We start from the raw sequence: 21,279 nt of genomic DNA, 5'->3' as shown, positions 1-21,279 counted from the left end.
AGTTAAATTGCTATACTGTGTGCTAACCCTTGACACAATAAGTAGCACCAATTGTTCAAGGGAAAAGGGAAAAGGACACAGGCAAACGGGAACATAAATCACTGGTTGTTACATGATTTTGTATCCCAATTTCTGTAAGTGTCGGTTTGAAAACGTTCACTTGAACAGACTATGCAGGTAGAGCGATTACGTGAAAGAAAAGGAGCAGCATTATCTTGGGAGTCACTATGCAATGAAATAAAAAAGAGTTTATTGCAATTTAAGCTCATTATATTTAAGACCAGTGCCTGCAATTAAAGCAAAAAAGGAAGATATTCTGTTCTTGAAGGAAAGAAATATGCGTATATGTATTTCTTTTAACAAAACAGTCCTTACTGCTGTATTTTCAGTATTTTCAAGGACTTCTGTTTCTATTTACAGTTTCAATTCCCTCATTTCAAAGCACAGTTCAGACAGCCTTCATTGTTGTAGTTTTTATTAGTGCTGGAAGTGGAAATGGCTTTCAAATTCATCAACAGCCTAATGCGATTGAGCCGTGTGCTTAATCTTTGAGTAATTGGCAAAGGGAAAAACTGAGACACAAACACATACCTGGATTGAGATTCCCAGCAGTCAAAGCCATGAATAATGCATTGTCGTTTTTCCTAGCCTGGGGAAGAAGCTTTTAAACATAATTTGTTGCTTTAATTTATTTACACAACCTGGCAACCTCGGCCCTGGGGCAAGGAGGGCTGCAAAGAGGTGAATGTACGGGAAGATGCACATTGACTTCTTCTGTAAGGACTGACACTGACACCGGCATGTCAGGAAGGAACATGGTGACAATATTTCTGCTCATATGTTTTTATGCAAATCCCAGGCTGGTTTTTCTCACACCGTGACTAAGAAAGCCTTTAATATTCAGCGATAAAGCAAAGGACAAGCTGTTTCTACTTATGACGCTTGCTTCACACTGAACATGGAACAGAGCTTTTTACTTCAAGTTTGGACAGTGCTTTTCTCCAATTATATCTACGTACTTCTGTTAACTTTACTGGTGACGGGTCTGTCGCCTGCTTGTCTGCATGGAGACGATATTGCTTTGCCAGAAATGTTCCACAGTAATGCCCGGTGTACACTGACTCCGTGTGCAGTCAAACCAGACGTAGACGGTGCTGGAAATCAATGCGCCCTGTTACACGGACCAGCGAGCAATGCAGCCGTGGGTCCTGGAGCCGCGTGGGCCTGTGGAAAGAGAGCGTAATAAGTCTATCTTTGTCGGAGACTGCAGCGGTTTGGTGCGGCTTTGCGTTCTTGAATCTGTGTTTTTGTCACAAACGGACTGCACTGGGACCAGAGTCAGAGTGCACCAGGCAACAGGGAATGTATCAACCTCCATGTGACGTCACCAAGTTACAGGTCGGATCTGTGGAGGGACAAACACAGGATGAATGCAGGTATTTAAGAGCAATAAAAACCCCAATATGAAAGAAATACCATACCAGAAAGATACGCAAGTTTAATGCCCTACTGTGGAATGTTCCAGGCAAAGCAATAACAGACAAGCAGAGCACCACCAAAACAAGCTTCAAGGTGAACCTTTAATGGCTCAAATGGCTCAAAATACATGAAGAAACAGATTATTCCTTCACTTGCCAGATCTGGAGAACAGAACTCTCCAGACTCAAGAGGCATTAGAAAAGAATGAAGCAACAGGGTGAAGTTAGACAAATAAAGCGCTGCACACTTGACAGTTGGCATTAGCTTGAAGTGCAAAAATGTTCATGTTTTCTTATTATTACGGTTTTTGGTAGACTTGTATTTTTGTTGAATATTATCACAGTTTTACGTGAGAAAGTTGTAAAAAGGTTTAAAAAGGATTTTTTGAAGGAGATTGTAATTCTCAATTCAACAGGCTTTGACTTTGTTGTTGTTGAAACTGACTGACTTGAGTTGCTCCAAAACTTGATGGAATGTGTTAAGTTTAGTTTGCTTACTTTTAAAGCCAAATGTCTGCATTATATTATACTTTCTAAACTATCTTGTTTGTGCTATACAAATGAAGTTGTATGGATTATTGTGTTGAATTTTATTTTCCAATGTTTTTGATTATACTTCGCACATGCCTTTTCTTTTGCTTATCCCTCAATACATTTACCATCACATCTAATCAATTTCAATTATCCAACATAATACATGAACCACACGGTATTTCAGACATGTTACACATTTATTTATTTAAGACAGTAAAGTTGGTGCTATGTATGTCTATTTGCCAAATAATAACCACTGCGTGAATTAGGGAGATATATTGCCATTGTTTACAGCACACTTCAATTTGAGTTTTCAGTGTTTGTCCGATAAGTTGCTGGTCAGATCCCCAGTGTGTCCAACCAGCGCCTCTTGTGTTCTCAAGACACTCAACCGTCTTTGCCTCCAGCTCCGAGTGTCCATGATACATAGTTATTCAAGCCCAGCGATGAACCACAATGCAAAGTTAGATTCCTGATGCTCCGCACTCCGTCTTCTTTATTGAGACCTTCTATTGGGTGTAATGTGCACTTGTGTGGCCCATTACCAGCGCAGAACTCGCTGTGTGGATGTTTAATTCAGAGGGGAGACGGCGGCCGCATCTCCAGTCGCCTTAAGCTCAGATCACTGCGAGCGCCGTGGCTTTCATGTGCTCGCGGTTTGCTCACGCTCGCACTTGATGAACACAGTCTGCATAAACGACTGGGTACAAGTAGCGTGCTCTCTTCTCTAAGGGTACAGCAGGGTACAGCAGTGCAACGGGATTGTAAGTGTAGTATTGTCCCGTCACAAAGCACGCTTGTCCATTATTCCAGTCACAGCGGGAGTTTGGGAAGAGTTTAAAAGAGGAGAAAAGAAAGGTTACTGTATCTTTTAGCATTATTTTCTTGTTGGTTGTTCAAGTCAGGCTTTGTTCCAGTTTCACTTAAAACACTGGCTTTGTAGTGAGTAGTTAAAAGGGTTTTTGAAAAAGCCTAACTCTATAGGGGACCATGAAAGAGATTATTGTATGCAGTGCGGGACAGAGATATTTCCATTCTGATTCAGGGCTGCAGCGAGTGAAACAATTTATTGCGAGTAATTCATGTTTAAAATAATCGTGTTAACTGCTGTCATTTAGTAATCGAGTCATTGTTAACTGGTCTACACATAGCTTCCAAAACAAGCTGAGAAATTAAGTTTTATGACTCAAATTGAGCCGGAAAATGTGTAGATGTGGTGTGAACACACTCCTCCTCCTCCGGGATCCTCAAACAGCTTCACTTCAGCTTCATCTGGGTCAAATTGTATAATAGTTTCATCACATGATTTTTTACATTCAGAAAATAAATTATCACTGGACTAGATCGATTAGCACAATGCTCGTCAGTTGCTCCATTGTTCTTAAGGATAATGGGACTATATTACTTTTGCCTTGAATGTTCCACAGTATGACATTAACTTGAGGCGTTGCGTGCGGGACATTCCACATGACGTCTGTGGAAATGGAGTGGTCTGAAGTGAAGTTTGAGGAGGTCAGTGGAAGCTTGTGTCTTGTTCATATGTATGTACACTTTTAGTAAGAATTGCACGTTTTATAAAAGGCTTGCGATGTGGAGTAGCAGAAGTTGGATTAGTTAGATCATTATTATTGCCAGTTTAGCCAACGAAGTTCCACCAATGAGTTTCTTTTGTTTTGCCTTTGCTTTTTCTCTGTTAGGTGATTAAAAAGTTCACAGTGACTTTATGTTTTGCTTCTGTGTCGTGCTAATTACACGTGTTTGCAACTTATTGGGTCATAGGAGATGTACTTTGCAACACGGCAGAACCTTGTTACTTTATTGCTATGCAGTAGAAACAGTAAATGGTTTCTAAAATACTGTGTTTGCAATATTTCCAGAAAATCAAACAAGTACCATGTAATAACACTAGTGTCTTTTGAGCATGTATAAAAAGACAAACTCTTAAGACAACATTTCTCCAGTTTGCTGTTTTATAATTGCTAACAATCAAGTCAACAGTCATGATTGCAAAATGCCCTCATGCTGGTTAGAGTAATTGCCACTGATTTGGTAACACAATATCCATCCAAATACTACAGCTGGATTCATGTAAAACCCTAAACCACAATATCAAGATCAATACTGTCAAATATTGCCAAACGAGTCCAATATGACTGCACTAACTTCCTGCACACTTCTCGGTGGATATATATTCAATGTTTGTCGACCGGAGCCTGTTTTCCTCTCCTCCTCTGTCACACTCGCTCTGAAAGGTAATCTGGTTCTCCATGGCTCCGTAGTGATCAAAGACACCATCCCGCAACAACGGCCCACGCAGCGCCCCCAACCAGCGGCACACAAGGCGAGACTTACTGTCACTGCACACAAAGCAAATCTGCCAGCCGATTGATGTCGTGTGTACTCCCTTTAAGAAGCTCGGATCCCGCTGCGAAGGAGGGAACGTAAGAACGGACACACAAAAACTGGAAAAAGACGCGAGCTACAGAGTGGAGTGATCGTGCAAAAGGCTCCCACGCCATTACTGATAGAAAATACAATGTTTTTGGTCCCAGCCCACGTCTAATACGCCGCTGTGTGATGTTTACTAGGAGGGATTGTAACACTTTAAGATGATTTTACAGCCAATGAATTTAGATCAAGCTGTGACTTCAGTGTGGTTGCACAATAAATGACAGAGCGGAAAAAGTGCCAGGTTTTACCCGCGACACAAAAGGAGGAGGGTGTCGAAACGTAACATCGAACATGAGCTGTCCCTCTGCTCTGTCTGATTCCGATCAAACATGGAGAACCATCAACCATTGCAGCTGTAATAATTGCTTCATCTTCCTTATGTAGATAATTATTCGTGTTGAACTCTATCCATCTGCCTGTTAGTTTGTATCATTTAATGTTGGGACTCACATCTTCAGGCTAATTCACCCATTGATGAGCGCCTCACAGCAGTCGGGACGGCGGTTCTGAGGAAGGTGACGGATGCTCAACGAAACCTTCCTCCTGCTGGTGCCCAGATTCAGGACAAACGTGGCGAATCTGCGTTACGGTTTAATGCAGCAAAAATCTGGAACAGTCCTCCTGAAGACGTGCGACAGGCCTTCACTCTGGCAGTGTTCAAGTCTAGGCTGAAAACAGTTTTATTTAGCTGTGCATATGACTGATCCCCAGTCCCATCAACACAGTCGAATCCTCTGGGTCCTAAGATCCTGGTTTAAGAAGTGGCGTCCCCAACAAGCTGAGGCCCTACAAATTATTTTTTCTATATGGTCTATCAACTTTGTATGCTAAACTCAGCTCAGTTCATTATTTCTTTGGTTGTGTAACCCTTATTTCTTGATTCTCATCGGTCTCGGAGGCAGTGGGTATTGCTGGTTACAGTTGAGTTTATAATGTAAGGTGTTTCCTGTTATTTTCCTATGCTAGAATAGACCAGCATGGCAGGACAGTGTTTGAGCAGCGTCTCTTTATTTCACGTGCTCTCAACTCAATTCGACTTCCTGTGCGTCAACAAAAAGGGTTGTACTGAAACAATATACAGCATGAATAGTGCAACACACTATAATCAAACCCTCAAATCAATGTCAAATATAAATTCCCCAAATAAATATAAATCAAACAGAAATGAATGTTAAATAAAATCATATGTTACAGTTGTTTCTTACCTCATTGGGTTAAATGCCTCTAAACCATGACGCCTTAATGCTAATTCCCATGTTTACCTTTATTTTGAACTAGAACTAGTGACTGTCTAAAAAATATGAACATCTTCTACCTCTTCTCCTCCAACATGATTAATATGCATTATTAACTTTCTCTCCTAGTCATTCTTCCTCCTGCCACAGAGTTGAGGAGTGTTGCTCTCACTATAAACTAGAAAAAGGAGTGGACGGTTTAGTCACAGAGAGGCGTGAATAAAGTCAACCACATTCACTTGTATTGTGCATTCCCTATCTGTGACAAGCCCATAATAAACAAGTCTAGAACGTCTGGTGCTGTGGAGTGTGTGGCGACACGCGCAGCCTCTCTCCTGATGCGGGACTTGACTTTCATGCTTTAGTCATCTCCGCTGGGCTGCAGCACCACCCTTCCTGGCTCTGCTCCCAAACCACTCTTAAGACTGGTCCAGCTCTCTGCCATTTGTGTCAGTTAGGAATCAAATGACCTCTTACGAATATAAATTGCTAAACACCAGTGTAAAAATAGGATACAAAAATACAGTGCCAATAGTGTGGCTACTGTGAGATCAAGATATTGTTCATTTTAAAGCTAATATCATCTGATTTTCAAACGGTAAAAGGAGGAAAGTGGTACCTAGCCCTTTTGAATCAGACTCTTTGTTTCTGGTTCGCAATCGATCTATCAATAATGCGTTTTCCAAATGCACGCAGACAGTACACAGCGATCAAGTACAAGAATACATCTGGGTACTTGAGCTTTGCGGGTTTTTTCTAAATGAAAGTAAGATGCCGTAAAAAGCAACCTAGAGGACAGTCGGTGGCATCATTTTGGCAGGATAGTCACCTAAATCAATTGAGTGAAAGGCAGTGCTCGCCTGGACAGCCAATCCAATACTCTTCTAAATTGGCCCGGTCCCTGCAGATTCAACTTAGATTTTCCACAAGGCAAGATGCTACAGACGTACAATTAACAATGAAGGCAACTGGATGGACAACTAATCAGACGGAGCAGCAAAAGCACAGAGGTGGTAAGTCAAATTTGGGATGCAATTTCTGTTGAGTGGAGTCCCCCTAAATGCACGTTCATCCATAATGCATGTATTTCAGATCCTCTGTACATGCCTCTGTTATTACGCGTCGCCATGCCATCTGACAAAGATTGAGCAGGTTGTACTCCATGTTTCCATTAGTTGTTGGGATGAGAAGAATCTTTGTGTGTGTGCTAACTGAACAAAACTCAATTATGAGGAGTTATGTAATGATTAATTGGTGGGTTTCAGCTTCCTACGTGTAATCAAATTCTGAAGGTCATTTAAAAGGATGAAATGTTTCGTTTTGAACTATTAGTTGCTGGCATTTTGTTTTTTTCATTCGTGATCATTTTTAATCACAGACCCGAGGACAGTTCAGGAGTAATGCTGAGCTCCAGTCGTCCTCGAAGGCTGGATTTTTCCGAGTTCCAACTTGTAAATTCACGCAAGTCTCAGAATTCATACTTGTACACACAGCCTGAGTTTATCCAAGACAATCCAATACGGTTGCTTCCTGCGTTTGGATAAAGTTTAACATCCAACATTTAATATTTTAACAGTTTATTTCTGTCATCCACCCACTGTTTGTGAACCTAATCCTGTGTTAAAAAAAATACTTAATTGGATCCACATTTTGGTTGATTTTAGCACTTTTCTGTTTTTATTATTTGATTTCAGTTACAGCACATAAATTGCAATGCACTGCTGAGAAAACAACACTCCATGGTCCGAGTTTCGACTTCCCACTTGGACGCAGTTAACCTTGCCAGCAAGATGAATTCTCAAGATTTTTTTAAGAGTTCACAAACTCTTGAGAATCCATCTTGTTAGGCTTCCGTTGATTCGTTTGCAGTCCGCACCAATCACATGGCATTTAGGGCCCAGAGGTGAGACTGGAACCAATCACAGAGCAGCATTGTGGCTTGGAAGGAAGTCAAAACAACCCAAACACGGCTGTACTTATGCCTATTTTCGGAGAAATACAGACTTTTTTGCACATAATTGTGGTTTGTACATTTGTGTATAAGACAGAGAACGGTGCATTTCTGAACACTGGATTGAACCCAATTTAGATTTTGCTGTTGTGACGCTTTGACCAATCGGCGTAAAGTATTTTTATAACGTCTCGACAGCTTTCGGTGGGAGTCTTTCAAGACAGTTTCCTGTGAAGGACTCATTTCAGAGTGAGACACAGATCAAACAGTGAAGAACGCAGCATAATTACTATTGCAAATTACATGTGAATTCAACTACAACCCTATTTGTTTCTTCCCGGTTGTTGCATAAGGCACTGCAATCCACCTCAAAATTTAAAGTATAAAACATTTTGAGAAAAGAGCCCTAAAAGCCTTATGTCTGACTAATGTAATTGTAACCCAAAGTAAATCTCCTTAAAGCATTAAAAAGCCATTTTCACCAGTGTGGCTCAGGCTAATGTTCTCGCTCCCCTGAATGACCTCTCTTCTTTGGGATAAAACCTGGTCCTGGTTCTGTTCCGGCCTCAATAGAACAGATACAGGAGCCCCGTGGCCCCGGCTCCGGTGGGACGGCTGAGCAGAATACCAAAGTGCTGCCTCTTGCCATCCCGGCTGTGATCTGCATTCTGCCGTTACCTGCCACTTAGCTCTTTGCTCTCCCTGCGGCAAGCTGGTTATCGCCATGTCCCCTCGTCTCTGCGTGCCCCTCCCCGCCGCTCTCTCGGCCGCATCAGCAAAGTCATTCCAGCATTTTCCACATATTCATAAAACTGTTGACTTACCAGCTTGTGCATCTGTAGCTGGGGCTGTTGCATGGCATAAAGTACACATGGTGTTCACTAAAATGCAGTGAACCTGAGTATATTTAAAATGTCTTAACTATTTTTAACCACTTTGACAAGTTTATAGTTTTGCTTCCTTGTTGAACATGAGCATGTGACACAGGTAGAGGTAATCCCACAACTGTTACCTAGCAACCTTATTGTAAAAAAAGTCTTCAATCAAGATAAATTACACAGAAATTATGATTTGATGCTTTTTTTCGAACACCTTTATTTCATTAAATGATTGTTTAAACTGTCAGAAAACGATAATTTTAATTATATATTAAAAATTGTTTCTGAAACTTTATCAATTGCTATTTTATGGGGGGGAATGCATGCAACGTTATGGACATTTGTTTGCACATAGCTACTTAGGGATCATCTCAAAATGGGTTGAAGCTGAAAAGACGTAAGATTTTTCCTCTGGGGGGGGGGTGTTGAACCTACATTTCATCTTTTTGTTGCTTTGAAGCTACGATACATCGTTGTGGCACTAATTGTTTTGAAATGCGCTCACGCCGACAACATGGCGAGTGCTGCGCTCAAGGCGCGTACGGCGAGTGCGTACGGGGGAGCACGGCGCGCCGTGGCCAGAACATGCGCGACAGGTAACATTATATGGAGAGTTCATAACTTCTAAATATAAACTTACCAAAGGATGTTCAGGGATGTTCACTAGAGGTGAGCAGGGTCTATCAAGCTACTACCGTTTTATCAACGCGAAAAATGTTATGTGAAGCCAGTCTTAAGTCTTTTGGGGGGGAGGGGGTCCAGAGAGAGACGAAAAAAATAAGTCTTTTCAGCTTCAACCCATTTTGAGATGATCCCTTAGTTGTAGTCATCTGGACTCTCATCCAAGAGTCAAAAATAAGGCATGGATAAACATGAGACCAAGTCTGGAAAACATTAGTTATTTAACCCTAACACTGAAAAAGATACAGAACACCTTCTTTTCAATGGCAGATGATACAACTCAATCTTTTTCTACAGTGGAACTCTCCTGGACGAATGAGGGATTACACCGACATAGCTGCTTAGTTTTTGTCACGCCTTTAAACTCTTTTTCCAAATCCCTATGACAAAAATTAATGAAAAAATGTACTTGAACTTCATGAGGTGGGACTGTCCAGCTCAAGAAGGAAAAGTGGCTCCTGCTGAGATTATGACACCATCACATTAAGAAACTGAAAACCACCAAATGCGTGTGTTTTTGTGTGTTTCTGTTGTTGTTGTTGTTGTGTTGTTGTTGTTGTTGTTGTTGTTGTTGTGTTGTTGCTTATTTTTGTTGATCTATGTTGTGAAAAAACACCAAATTATATTTAATTAATATGATAATGCCATGGACGTATGCAGTGCATTACTTACTCAATTTCTTCTTCTGCAGCCACAGTCGTTCTGGGGCAAACTGACAGAAGCAAGCTGTGCCATCCTTCCCTCCGAACACCGTTGCCAGTCGCTCACACGCCACATTCATACGAGGAAAAGTGTCTTGCCAAAGCGACTAACCACTCTTAAGATTATTATGATTGTTATTGGGATTATGGTGATTATGATGATGATTATTACTATTGTCACACTTATGTCCAACAGTTCTGGAACAACACATGCTCAGCAAGTAAAATCCTGATATTTTATGAATCAGATTTAGTATTATTTGTTATCATTGCTTGCAACACTGTCATCATTCTACTAAGTGCATTGTCCGTACAACTGATTTATACCCACCAGCGAAGCCTTAAATCTCCTATGTCAATATGAAAAACTATATTTCTCTTTATTGGGCTCATATACCGGCCGAGCCAAAACCATTCGTTCCAAATTGAATCAGTCTGAATGCACTTTGGAATGATTTAGAAGTATTGCCGCATAGTGCTTTGGATAAGTACGGGGGCCAGATTGACAGGAAGTAAACCATGTATTTCCACTGTTGCTTTCGCACAACGGTCCGGGGAGGAGGACCCATTTTAATCGCAAAGGTGTCACATTAATTCAGACAAATACGCGCAATCTAGTTTCCCTAATAAAGCTGTCATATTTGCATGCGGCGTCATTTCAGATTAATTCGCACCGCAACCTCGTGGACGCTTAATAAGTTCCGATGTGGCCGACGGCGTGTGTGTGCGTGACACGTGGCATTTCGATGGAACATGTCGCTCGACGTTGGATTATGTGCGCGCGTTAAGAGGAGGGGACCTTGGACTGAGAGCGCCTTGTTCCCCTGCAGTTCTTATCTCGTTGGCATTCATTTGAAAGAGAGCAAAACTACAAGAGGGTTTGGTTAATCCACTTGACTTTGTCTTTTCATCGGCTGTGTCATTTCGAGTGGTTTGATCTATGTGGTATCTGGGGGTGTAAAATTGAACTTTTCATATTTGATATTCTTGATAAGGAAAACGCATAAGTGTGAAAAGTCTTGGTGAATATATATATATAGGCTAGATAGACAACTACCGTATTTTCTGGACTATAAGTCGCACTTTTTTCATAGTTTTGGCCGTGGTGCAACTTATACTTATATAAGTATAATTATACTTATACTCCGGATCGACTTATCTGTGATATTGTTTGTTATTTTCATACTTGCAACCGCATTTCATACTCCAGTGCTACTTATATATGTTTTTTCCTTCTCTATTATGCATGTTATGGCTTTTATACTCCGGTGCGACTTATAGTCCGTAAAATAGTGTATACATCGGTTGGTACCAGCTGACACTTTTATTCATAACTTGTATTTCTAATGCTAACGGCGTTAGGACAAAGACACTCCCTCGAATCTTTCTGGACTGGAGTTGCTAAGTGATTGACAGCATGAGCATCAAACGCTACTTATTTATATGTTTTGAAAGGGAAATACCTCTAAATGTTGCATTAAACAGGGAGCTGAATCCCATCAACCACATTATTAAGTCACTGTTCACTGTGTAAACCTTTTTTTAAAGATAATAATCAGCGTGTAAACCTGGCATCTGAGCTAAAGGCTAGCTACGTAACTTTGAGATTCTCTTCTGCTTTTTGTGACCACTGAACATTCTCTTTTATGTGTGATTGAGGAGACCAGATAAATGACAGAAACATCTTGAAATAAAGGGTTTTCATACTTGGCTTCACCAGACCTTTTGATTACCTACACATTTACTTATGTATCTCTTTTATTTTTATTTTTTAACGTGAAGTTACTTTCTTTTAACAAAATGCTAAACATTTGTATTGTGTATTTCTAATCCATGGACCTCATGTTTGCCTATGTTCGTGTCCTTGCTTCCTAATTATATTAACAATACAAAATATAAATATGAAGAAAACTATGAATGTAAAAATGTACTTCTAAGTTTTGGTGGCTACATGTACATATAGTGTTTTGGCCATAGGTAAAGGAATGTTTAAAATAAGGTGCAGTGGTTTGTTAAATCTCCTCAGTATGAAGTTTATTATCAAGTCAGTTTTGTTCTTTTTTTCCAAGTTATTTCTACACTTGGCAAACTTGTTTACTGTCCAGGGACGCCCCAGTGCCACTTTTCTCCAACCACTCTGGGTTTAAGTATTTATTATTTATGAACATGAGTTGGTTTCAGAAACATGTTGACTTTCCATCTTCTTTCTCAGTGACTCTCTTGACAAACAGAAAGAAAGCCATTTGCAAATTTAATTTCTTGAGCATTAATTAACTTTCCATAACAAAGAAAAAAGACATGAATGTGACTGTTTATCTACTTGGGTGTAATCAGAGAATAGTTGGTCTGATACACTACCAGACAATAGGAAAAACTCATTTTTGTGTCTTCACATTTTTAGATTTTTTTGGGTCAGTTTGCTCTCTCGAGTTTCATACAGAAACAACCACATTGTCCATTCTGCTCCTAAAGTCGTTTTATTATCTCATTGAATCCAACTTTTAATACAACTGTTCTTCTCAGCTGGAAACCGGAGAGTCTGAGGAAACCCACCCAAACAGAACTATTTAAAATTATATGAACTCTAAGATTCTTGCGCCCAACATGATTTAGTTTAGATTGTTAGCGATGGAGCCCTAAGCTAGGTCATAAAACAAATTTTAAGGGTTAAGTCAAAGCATGGCCAAGACTTTTTTGAAGGATGGACATGACATAAAACACGTACTTCATTGCTGTGATTTAGTATTTGTAATCAGTTAAAAACACCAAAGTGCACGTATTATTCAATGCATTATTTTTTCAATTACTTCCCCAAATACTTATATACATATCCTTTTGTACTTTGAGCTATACTATTTTGAAGCAACATGATTCGTACTTTGACAACACCCACCTTCGTTTAATATGGATCAAAGTATATATACCTCAAAAGCACCATTGCACCTGCATGAGCTCTAAATCCTCTCACTGATATTGATGCCGCGGAGGTCGTCGTTGCTCACCACAACAACCGAACAACACATCTTTCCATTTCAATTATGTTTTCGTCAACTTACAACAGTACAAAAGTTTTCTTACGTACACACATCTCAAAAAGCGTGTCGCCGTGGGAGTGGAGTGCCGCTTACAAATCTGGCTGCGGTTCAGTGCCTTTTTCCATTTTGTGTTGTGTTGGTGCTCTTTTTGTTCTTCTGTCATACAACTCACTGCCTCCCAGAAGGAACTGGCTAAACATTTGTCTCTTTCCTTTTGTTTCATCGCTGAGATTGTGCCAAAAGGACTGGCAGCATTGTTTGCATCAATGAAAGTCACGCACATAATAAGCACACCTGTTACACTATTTGCCAAGGCTCTTTAGCTGTTTGTCTGTTCCTATTGTGGATATAGGGAAGTGCACAGTCGGGGATTCAGGCAGTAATCCTTGTATCTCCAAACAATACAATTTAAACAGGATGAGGAGGTCTGGTTGTGATTGCAGTTCAGAATAGATGGAAGCGGTCATTAATGTGTTTGTTATTTACATGTCAGCGGCAAATAAACAGAGCGCTGTGGGTGTGTGACTAAATACATATTTAACCTTTCCATTCCTCAGATATGGTGGTTGTGTATTCTGTGTGGAGTGTGTTGCCCTGCTGATCTGTGCGTTCACTTCAACTTCCCTTCATCACCAAATGCATGTAAAGTAGCTAATAAGAAAATACAATTTCCCCAGGTGTAGAGTGTAAACCTTTAGGGATTAGGTGAAAGAAGAAATGCAAATTCAATCTTAGTGAGTGTATGTTGTGTTATGTTACCAATGATCAATGAATGGTCGTAGAATTAGTCCAGGGGCAAGTAAAGATTGAAAAGCATCGGTGTAATCCCTCATTCAACCAGGAGCGTAGTTGTTTTTTTTATTGTTTTATCACACATTTTGACTTCATTCCGATACTGCCCTGAGCCGTATTAGTCCTGCCCAAAGGGAGGAGTTATAGCCTGAAACGTCCTTTGTTTCCCGATTTCAAGTCGTTATACAACTCGTGCTTACTATTGAAAGACATCCCAGAACATGCAATAAGCAAAGTCCTGGTGCTGACCAAGCCAAGTTCAAGATGTGGTAGGACTCGTGGTCAAATACTCTTGACGAGTTATCCCAGTTACATTGAAGTGTGGGTCAAGTGCAGAGAAAGAACTTAACCATGAAACGATTCGCTCAGAACGATTCACCCAAAAATCGGCTTGATCTGTCGGGAAAGTTCTTTCTTTCATTCTTTCATTCACACAAACATTCATTCACCGGTCACAAAGACACGGGGGCAGTTTAACGGCCGAATGGGGGATTGAACCGCCAACCTGTGGGCCAATGGATCTGACACTCAACAAACATCTTCAAGCCAGGAGCGGGATTCGAACTAGGGATGGCCCGATAAAGATACTGGGACACTGGATACTGGTATTAAAACCACTCATTTATGTTAACTTATAGCAAATATCACAAATGAACTTGTTATAAAATCATCTGCTGCGTGATCGCATAAAAAATACAGCCATGTGTTTTAGCGTAATTGTTCTGAACTCATTAGATTGTTCAAAAAGGCAAATCTGATGCATCAAGGACAATCTGGGAATGACACGTGAGCACACAGAGCGACCGGGGCGATATCTGACCGATACAATACCACTGACATCACGATAACCGATATACCAAATCACCGACCCAAACGCTCTATCTAATTTAAATAAATATGTTTCAAATGTGGCGTCTGAATGTTACCGAAGAAGACAATAATGATCCATGCCTCCGTAATACTGTATTACATATATGCAGTCTTACCCATAATCCTTCCAGTGAAATTAGACTTGTAGAATACAGTAGATTAGAGCCATGTGGAGATCAAACACATGTTATTTTCTCATGTGCATTTGGTTACAAGTCCCGGTGGTGTTTGGGAGGGAAGCAGCTTCAGCATCATCTCATTATCAGCAGCTCTACACTCGCACACAAGCAGCTGCTGCCTGGACTCAAACTGTGAGGATTTCTACCACGACAAAGACCGGCGCTGAAATATACCGCGCAGTGATGAGTGAAAGGCACCAAATCTGCGGCAGTGGATTAATGTGATTTTCAATGACACAAGGAATTAAGTTGGAAAAAACAAAGTGTGAGCATGTGGCGATGTGGCACGAGCCGGTGGATTTCTGAAAGAGAAGAGCTGATCCAACCTGGATGAACTTGAAAGACGGGAAAGCCAGGAGGAAAAGTTTTGAAAAAGGAAAGTCATGCCAAGGTTTTAGGATCACTCCCAAGGAATGCATCAGGCCATCACGGGCGCCAAAAAGGCTTTAAGAATCAGAATCTACTCTGTGACTTACAAAACAAGCTGCTCACGTGTCAGGATACTGCAGTACAAGTCTATGTTTATGCTATAGTCCTATACTAACGCATGAAGAACTAATGGAGGAAGTTATTTGGTGTTGAATATTACCTTATTGCCGACTGTTACTGTTTTTGCTCCATAAATGTGAAAAACAGTCAATAAAAATAAAGTGACAAAAAATTGTATTGTTGTTAAAAAGCTGATGTTTTCATTTTTACGATGGTGTCAAAATTGGTATCGAGAGTTTCTTTGCATAATAAATTATAACAAAAATCATAATTAGCTTCACCTGCAATTGTGAGTTTGGTGCCTTCATTTAAAGTAAGAAACATCGACAAGAGATTATATTATACATTATATGTGATAGTGAAGTGCAGTAATTATTACATTTAGTTTGAAGAAAGTCATGAAGCAACTATTTTGGTAGTTAAGAAAGTAGATGTATTTTATCATTATTATTTACATATTAATATAGTTGTTTACATTTGTTTACAGTGGTTGAAATAAGAAAATCATTGACTATCTTCATTTCAATCATTTATTATTCGTCATTAGATAAATGTGTATATGCTGCATTTAAATCTACAACTGACAAACACTGCATAGCAACTAGGGTTGAAAAATCAGGGTAAAATCTGATAATTTATGAATAGTTTCAACGAAATATAGATAAATTTGAGCAAGAATAAATGCTCAAATTAATCACATGATCAGGACAACTAAAACTACATTCAACAAAATCCACCTCAAATTAACAAAAACATTTACACGTATACATTTATGATTTATGTCATGTGCGCCTTTTTTGTATCAAAATTAGCATTACGACTTGAACTTCAGATTTGTGTTTAATTACGCCGCATATGTTTGACGGGAAAAGTTGAACTAGCAGTGAAGTTGTGTCAGACGTCTGAAGGGAAACAGATGCCACTTGCATTTCACTTATAATTCTCTGTGAAGTAAAAACCTGTTCAATTTGTCTCAACGCATTATTCCTGTCAGTTATGTCTAAATTCCCCTCCCTGTAAAGTCATAAAGTCACGGCGGCAGCAAAGTTGGGCTTTGTTTCCCGCTCCAAACCCAGTGTGTGATAGAAGTTGAGTGTTGTATGTGATGCGTTGGGTGAGAGCGTCAGTGGAAGCATGTGCCAGCGCTCACTGTTGGCTTAGAGCTGAGAGTTGCTGATGTAGACGGTGCAGACTTGGCACGGAGCTGAACTTGGGCAGAAAGCCAAAATGTACCTAAAACTTCTGCTACAAGACTTCTGCATCCATCTGATCTGATTACTATAGTCCAAGGCCAAGTAGAAAGAAGTAGTGACTGCAGTTCTGTGTCACTTCTCGTGCGTTCACGGCCAAAGAATGTCCATTTCAGCCATTTTGGAGCATTACAGTTCTAAGAGTTGTAGTTGTCGAAGAATATCTTTGTCTTTGGATTTCTAGAGCGTGTGAGCTTTGAATCTACATTGTAAAGTTGAACATATTTTTGTGTCACATGTGCAATCGACCAACTGCAGAAAATAAGAAAGATTAGACTTTAATTACATTAAATAAATAATAATAATAAATTAAATGTCACGGGATTAAAAAAAATACAAAACATTTTACAATACAACATTTTTTTTTATCAAATCAGCTAAAACCCCAGTATTTACATTTGGAACACACTATTTCTAAAGAATAGTAGTTCCCTAGCAACATTTATTTTTATGTACAATTTTACAAGTGAACTGAATATGCACCATGCTTTGAGAGAGAGTTCAGTTTGATGGCGATCAGGGATGATTTCCTGTGTCTCTCGGTGGAGCATCTGTGTGGCACTAACACGAGCTCATCACACGACATTCACCCAACAAAGTGTGGGACTGGAAGTCAGGAAGGGGCCACTCAAAAGTCTCTCTGTCGTCTCATTTACGTGCCTCTGGGACTGGGTTCATTTTCGAGAGGAAAAGTACGAGAAAACAGAGTTACCCAGGAATCCAGCATTATATTGTTGGAAAAATGATCATTATTTTTTTAATTTACATTTCATGAGAATATGGATAACAGGGCGAGCTCGAGTGAAACTACACTCCACTAACTGACCCATGACTGGACTTCCATAACCTGAATAAAGCCAAGAAAAGCTGACTTTTAGGCTTTGTTGTTCTGGATTACCCTGTGGGAACGACGATCCCAACGAGAGAGAAACAAAACACAACATTAAAACGTTCACTGCAAACACCTCACATCCCACACAGCCTCTGCTTTTCTGTATGGTTCAGTTTCTTCCTCACTTTAAATTGCTAAAACGTTCTGTTCCGCAGTCAACCCCAGAAAACTGTCTTCCTTCTCTGCAGCATAAACATGAAGCCGACTCAACCCAGGAGCGGTCTCACCCCCTGCAGACAGACACCTCACACGGGGAACGCAGAACATTTCACCTTTTCACTGCGCGCCAAGAGAGAATGAAGAGGAGGAGGCACGGTTCCAAATACCTGGACGGCAGTTGGACGGCTTCTTGTGACCATTCTGTACAGTTTGTTTGTTGCTCTTGACCATTGAAAAGAGCGGGGGCATGTACTGCAGCCAAGCTCTGGACGAAAAATCCATTCAAAGCTGCACAGTGTCGTGAGAGTGTCAATGGCAGGGAGGAAAACGGTGCTAAATACGCTATATCACCTATCTACCACCTTTTTGCAGGTTAGATTCTGTTCCTTCCTTGGACCGTTTTGACACTGGCCACTAACACTGTGTGACACCATCTGATAAAAGAGTTTTGGACATGCTCTGTTCCTGTCGTCAATAAGACCCTTGTCAAACTTCCTACTTGTTACACATCAACTTTGAGGACAAAATGTTCAGACACCACCCACGCTAAAAGGTGCCGAGATGAAGAGACATGCCGCTGGCTTCACCTGTCAGCGCAGGGTTTTTCACGAGGGATTAAATAATTGTAAACAAACTGCTATAGAGTATTACAGTTACTCGGCCCATTATCTTGAGGTTGGAGCACAAGGGATATTTAGTCGACCAAAGAAATACTGGGTCAAAGACATGCCGATCGATTAGTCGACACAAAAGGGGGCTCTGAAAACGATTAGGTGCAGTATTATTATCTGACCGGAACTGCACTCACAAGACTTCATGCAAACACAACTATTTATACAGAAAAGTACAAGGAAAGGCAGATCAAACTCAAACTCAAATCTTCAGCTAAATCACTCCATGCCGTCTCCTTATAAATCCCTAATATCCAAATACATTAATTAGTCGAGTAATACAGATTTTGGTCGACTAAGACACCATCGACCGATTTATCGACTAAACAACTGACAATATAATGATACAGTTTGATTCATGATTGACAAGGCAGACATGAAAACCCAACCATTCTATTTCACATTAGCTTGATTGGTATTTTTATTGCTCTAGACAAACTTCACTTGTCTCCATGGAGATAGACAAATGCCGTATTGTGGAGCATTCAAAGCAAAGTGATAACATGTCTATGGATACAAGAGGACCTCCTCCAGAACCTTTATTCTGCCCAGGTTCATCACAAACCTTCACGTTGGGTGGTAACAGTGCGCGCAAAGATAAATAAACTAAAACACCACGAATCTACAACAGCAACAAAATGCAAGTGAGATCAAACAAGATGCAACTGTAGCTTCAACGTATTAAACAAATAATAACGGTTATAGACCCTTCTTCTCAGATACAAATACAAATAGCCCCCACAGAAAGTTGTGAAGGGCTGCCCTCTGCTGGTTGTCATGGTAACGGTCTACTCATAATGGGGAAATAAAGTAGCTTCGGTAAGAGGATTATGCTTTTTGTGGGAGGCTTTATCTTTTGATTATGTTTGGAATGGGAAAATAGAAGAGCAATATAGACTATGCATCTTATTCTGTCTCAATGATCTGTCACTCAAATAAGAGTTTACGTCACCACGCACGCGCGCACGCACGCACGCGCGCCTATTTTACTTTCTGTTTCTTTTGTTGCGAAAACAGGAACGCAGTAGTTTTTTTTATGAACATATAGGTGAGTAAAGGAAGGTGGGCTTCTGATTCTGATCAGCAACATAAAAGAAGTGTGTGTGTTGGGACAATGTACGTTCATAAACACGTCTGTAAGTCGGATTTGTCCTGTTTTTACATTTGTCCTTTTGGTTGATTCTAATGTGTCTTTTTCTAAACCTATTGAGCTTTAGTTTGGGCAAATGTAAGTGATTAGTAGATTTGGTTTGGTAGGTGGCAGCCATGACTTTACTGGATCGCATAAGGGGAATGAGTGAAGACGCAGCCCGTGAACTGGAAAGTAAGTTCCACAGATTTATCTAAATGATAAAACAAGTGAAGTCAGATTGGTGACATTCACCTGTGAATCAGATGTAGGATTTACATCTGACTCGGACATAAGGTCCCTCAACAGACAAGACCTGCTGGAGCTACTTCCTGGAAAAAACTATCTCAGATTGAGAAAGAACATTTATGAAGATATCTGCAATCCAAAGGTAAACAATAGTGTTTAACTTGTTTACTGTGATTAGCTACATGTGCAGCAGAGTCTAACTTATTATTATTCATATTATTTTAGAAGACTATCAATATATCTTTACATACACCAAATATTAATTATGATAATCATTCCACTGAGTTATTGTATATAATATTTGCTTGTTTTGTTCTCATGGATTTATGAAGGCGAATGAAGACAACTATGCTGCCAATTCAGGTATGTTCACGTCTCAGCATAATCACTCATATTACTCTTTTCAATAATATATTTGCTCCAGGTTCAAGGTCTGCTTCAGAAAATTTCCATATTGGACTTTTTCCTTGTTGGTCAAACCTTTGGCCATATCAAAAACAAGGTTTGAAAACCTATGACACTAATAACATTGAAACTAAAATAATGCTATTCCACTGCTTACTTCTGTTCTGCCACATTTCCAGATCCAGCTCCAGTTTCTCAACCAAAGCATCAGAACATCCCAAAGCTACAATTTGGTGGGGAACCTGCATCACTTGAAACATAACTTAAATATCAACTTTTGTTCTTTGATCACATTTCATTTCAATTTCAGCCAGTGTCCTGTACAAGATGGTGGTCAGTGGTAAAACATTGGACACACATTTGGACATCATAAAGAGGGTAAATGGTCCAGTCCCAGGACTTCGAGTTGATCTTCAGCTGAAAGAGGCCACTTCAGACAATGAGAACCAGGTCCTCATTGTCTTCTGCCCCGTGGTCTCACGCGTTGGGACAGATGTCAATGCAGCGCTGCAAGGAATTCGCAGTAAGAATATTAAATGACGACTCGTTCACTGTTCGTTTCAACCCGGGCGTAGATGTCATTAGTAGTCGCAGTGATCACGTTGAATTATTTACACACCTTTCTTGTGATTTCCTCAGGTGACAAACCCATCATTATTGTCGCGATGCACCACTTGCACACTCCGGCGCAGTTCCCAGCCCCAACAGGCTTGAATGTTGCGCTGGCCGTCAATATTTTCTTTCACGAGACGAAAGGTCTGCTTGAATGCCCACAGAATGAAGAGGCCATAACTGAGATGAGAACAAAACTCCTTGAATTCAACACGAAAAGAGGAATGAGATAACGTTCTTCCCTCACGTTATTAGTTTCTTGCTCTGAAATGAAGTCAAGCAACAGAGGCAGACGCATTTCTATGTTGCTCAGGTCGGGCTAATAATAAATACATACGGTTTATGGGAAATCTTAATTAAAAAGTGGAGGAGTATGGCGGTTTTAAACAAGATGTATCCATAATTCTTTGTTTTACCAATAAATGTCGGTGTAATCCCTCATTCGTCCAGGCGTGTTCCATAGTAGAAAAAGCTTCAGTTGTAGTCATCTCGAAACGTCTATTTTTTCAAACTGAGTCCAGATGACTACAACTGAAGCTTTTTCTACTATTTACCAATAAATGTTTGCTAAATTATTTCTGCCTTTTTTTTCTCTCTCTTCACAACCCATAGTAAACGTCACTGCACGGATAAATATG

General features: G+C 40.2%; 2 protein-coding genes across 3 annotated transcripts in view; both read left to right on the top strand.

Annotated features, from left to right (window-relative positions):
* LOC140356210 (A-kinase anchor protein 7-like) overlaps positions 1–21,279 on the top strand; it is a 186,429-nt gene that overhangs the window by 110,044 nt on the left and 55,106 nt on the right. The gene's annotated exons all lie outside the window — the stretch shown is intronic.
* Positions 19,290–21,112, top strand: LOC140365079 (uncharacterized). Of its 2 annotated transcripts, XM_072451382.1 has the most exons (8): positions 19,290–19,382; positions 19,504–19,570; positions 19,642–19,766; positions 19,957–19,987; positions 20,049–20,126; positions 20,209–20,262; positions 20,340–20,552; positions 20,669–21,112. In XM_072451382.1, the coding sequence occupies exons 2-8, from the start codon at positions 19,513–19,515 to the stop codon at positions 20,872–20,874; spliced, it is 765 nt and encodes a 254-aa protein (XP_072307483.1). In that variant the 5' UTR covers positions 19,290–19,382; positions 19,504–19,512; the 3' UTR covers positions 20,875–21,112. The 2 variants fall into 2 exon arrangements, with proteins under 2 accessions (XP_072307483.1, XP_072307488.1); XM_072451387.1 differs by lacking the exon at positions 19,290–19,382 and having other exon boundaries at positions 19,485–19,570.

Source organism: Eucyclogobius newberryi, unplaced genomic scaffold, assembly GCF_026437365.1.
Source record: "Eucyclogobius newberryi isolate DKJ021-1_F unplaced genomic scaffold, fEucNew1.0.hap1 SCAF_1, whole genome shotgun sequence".
Taxonomy (NCBI): domain Eukaryota; kingdom Metazoa; phylum Chordata; class Actinopteri; order Gobiiformes; family Gobiidae; genus Eucyclogobius; species Eucyclogobius newberryi.
This window is presented reverse-complemented; position numbering and strand designations above follow the sequence as displayed.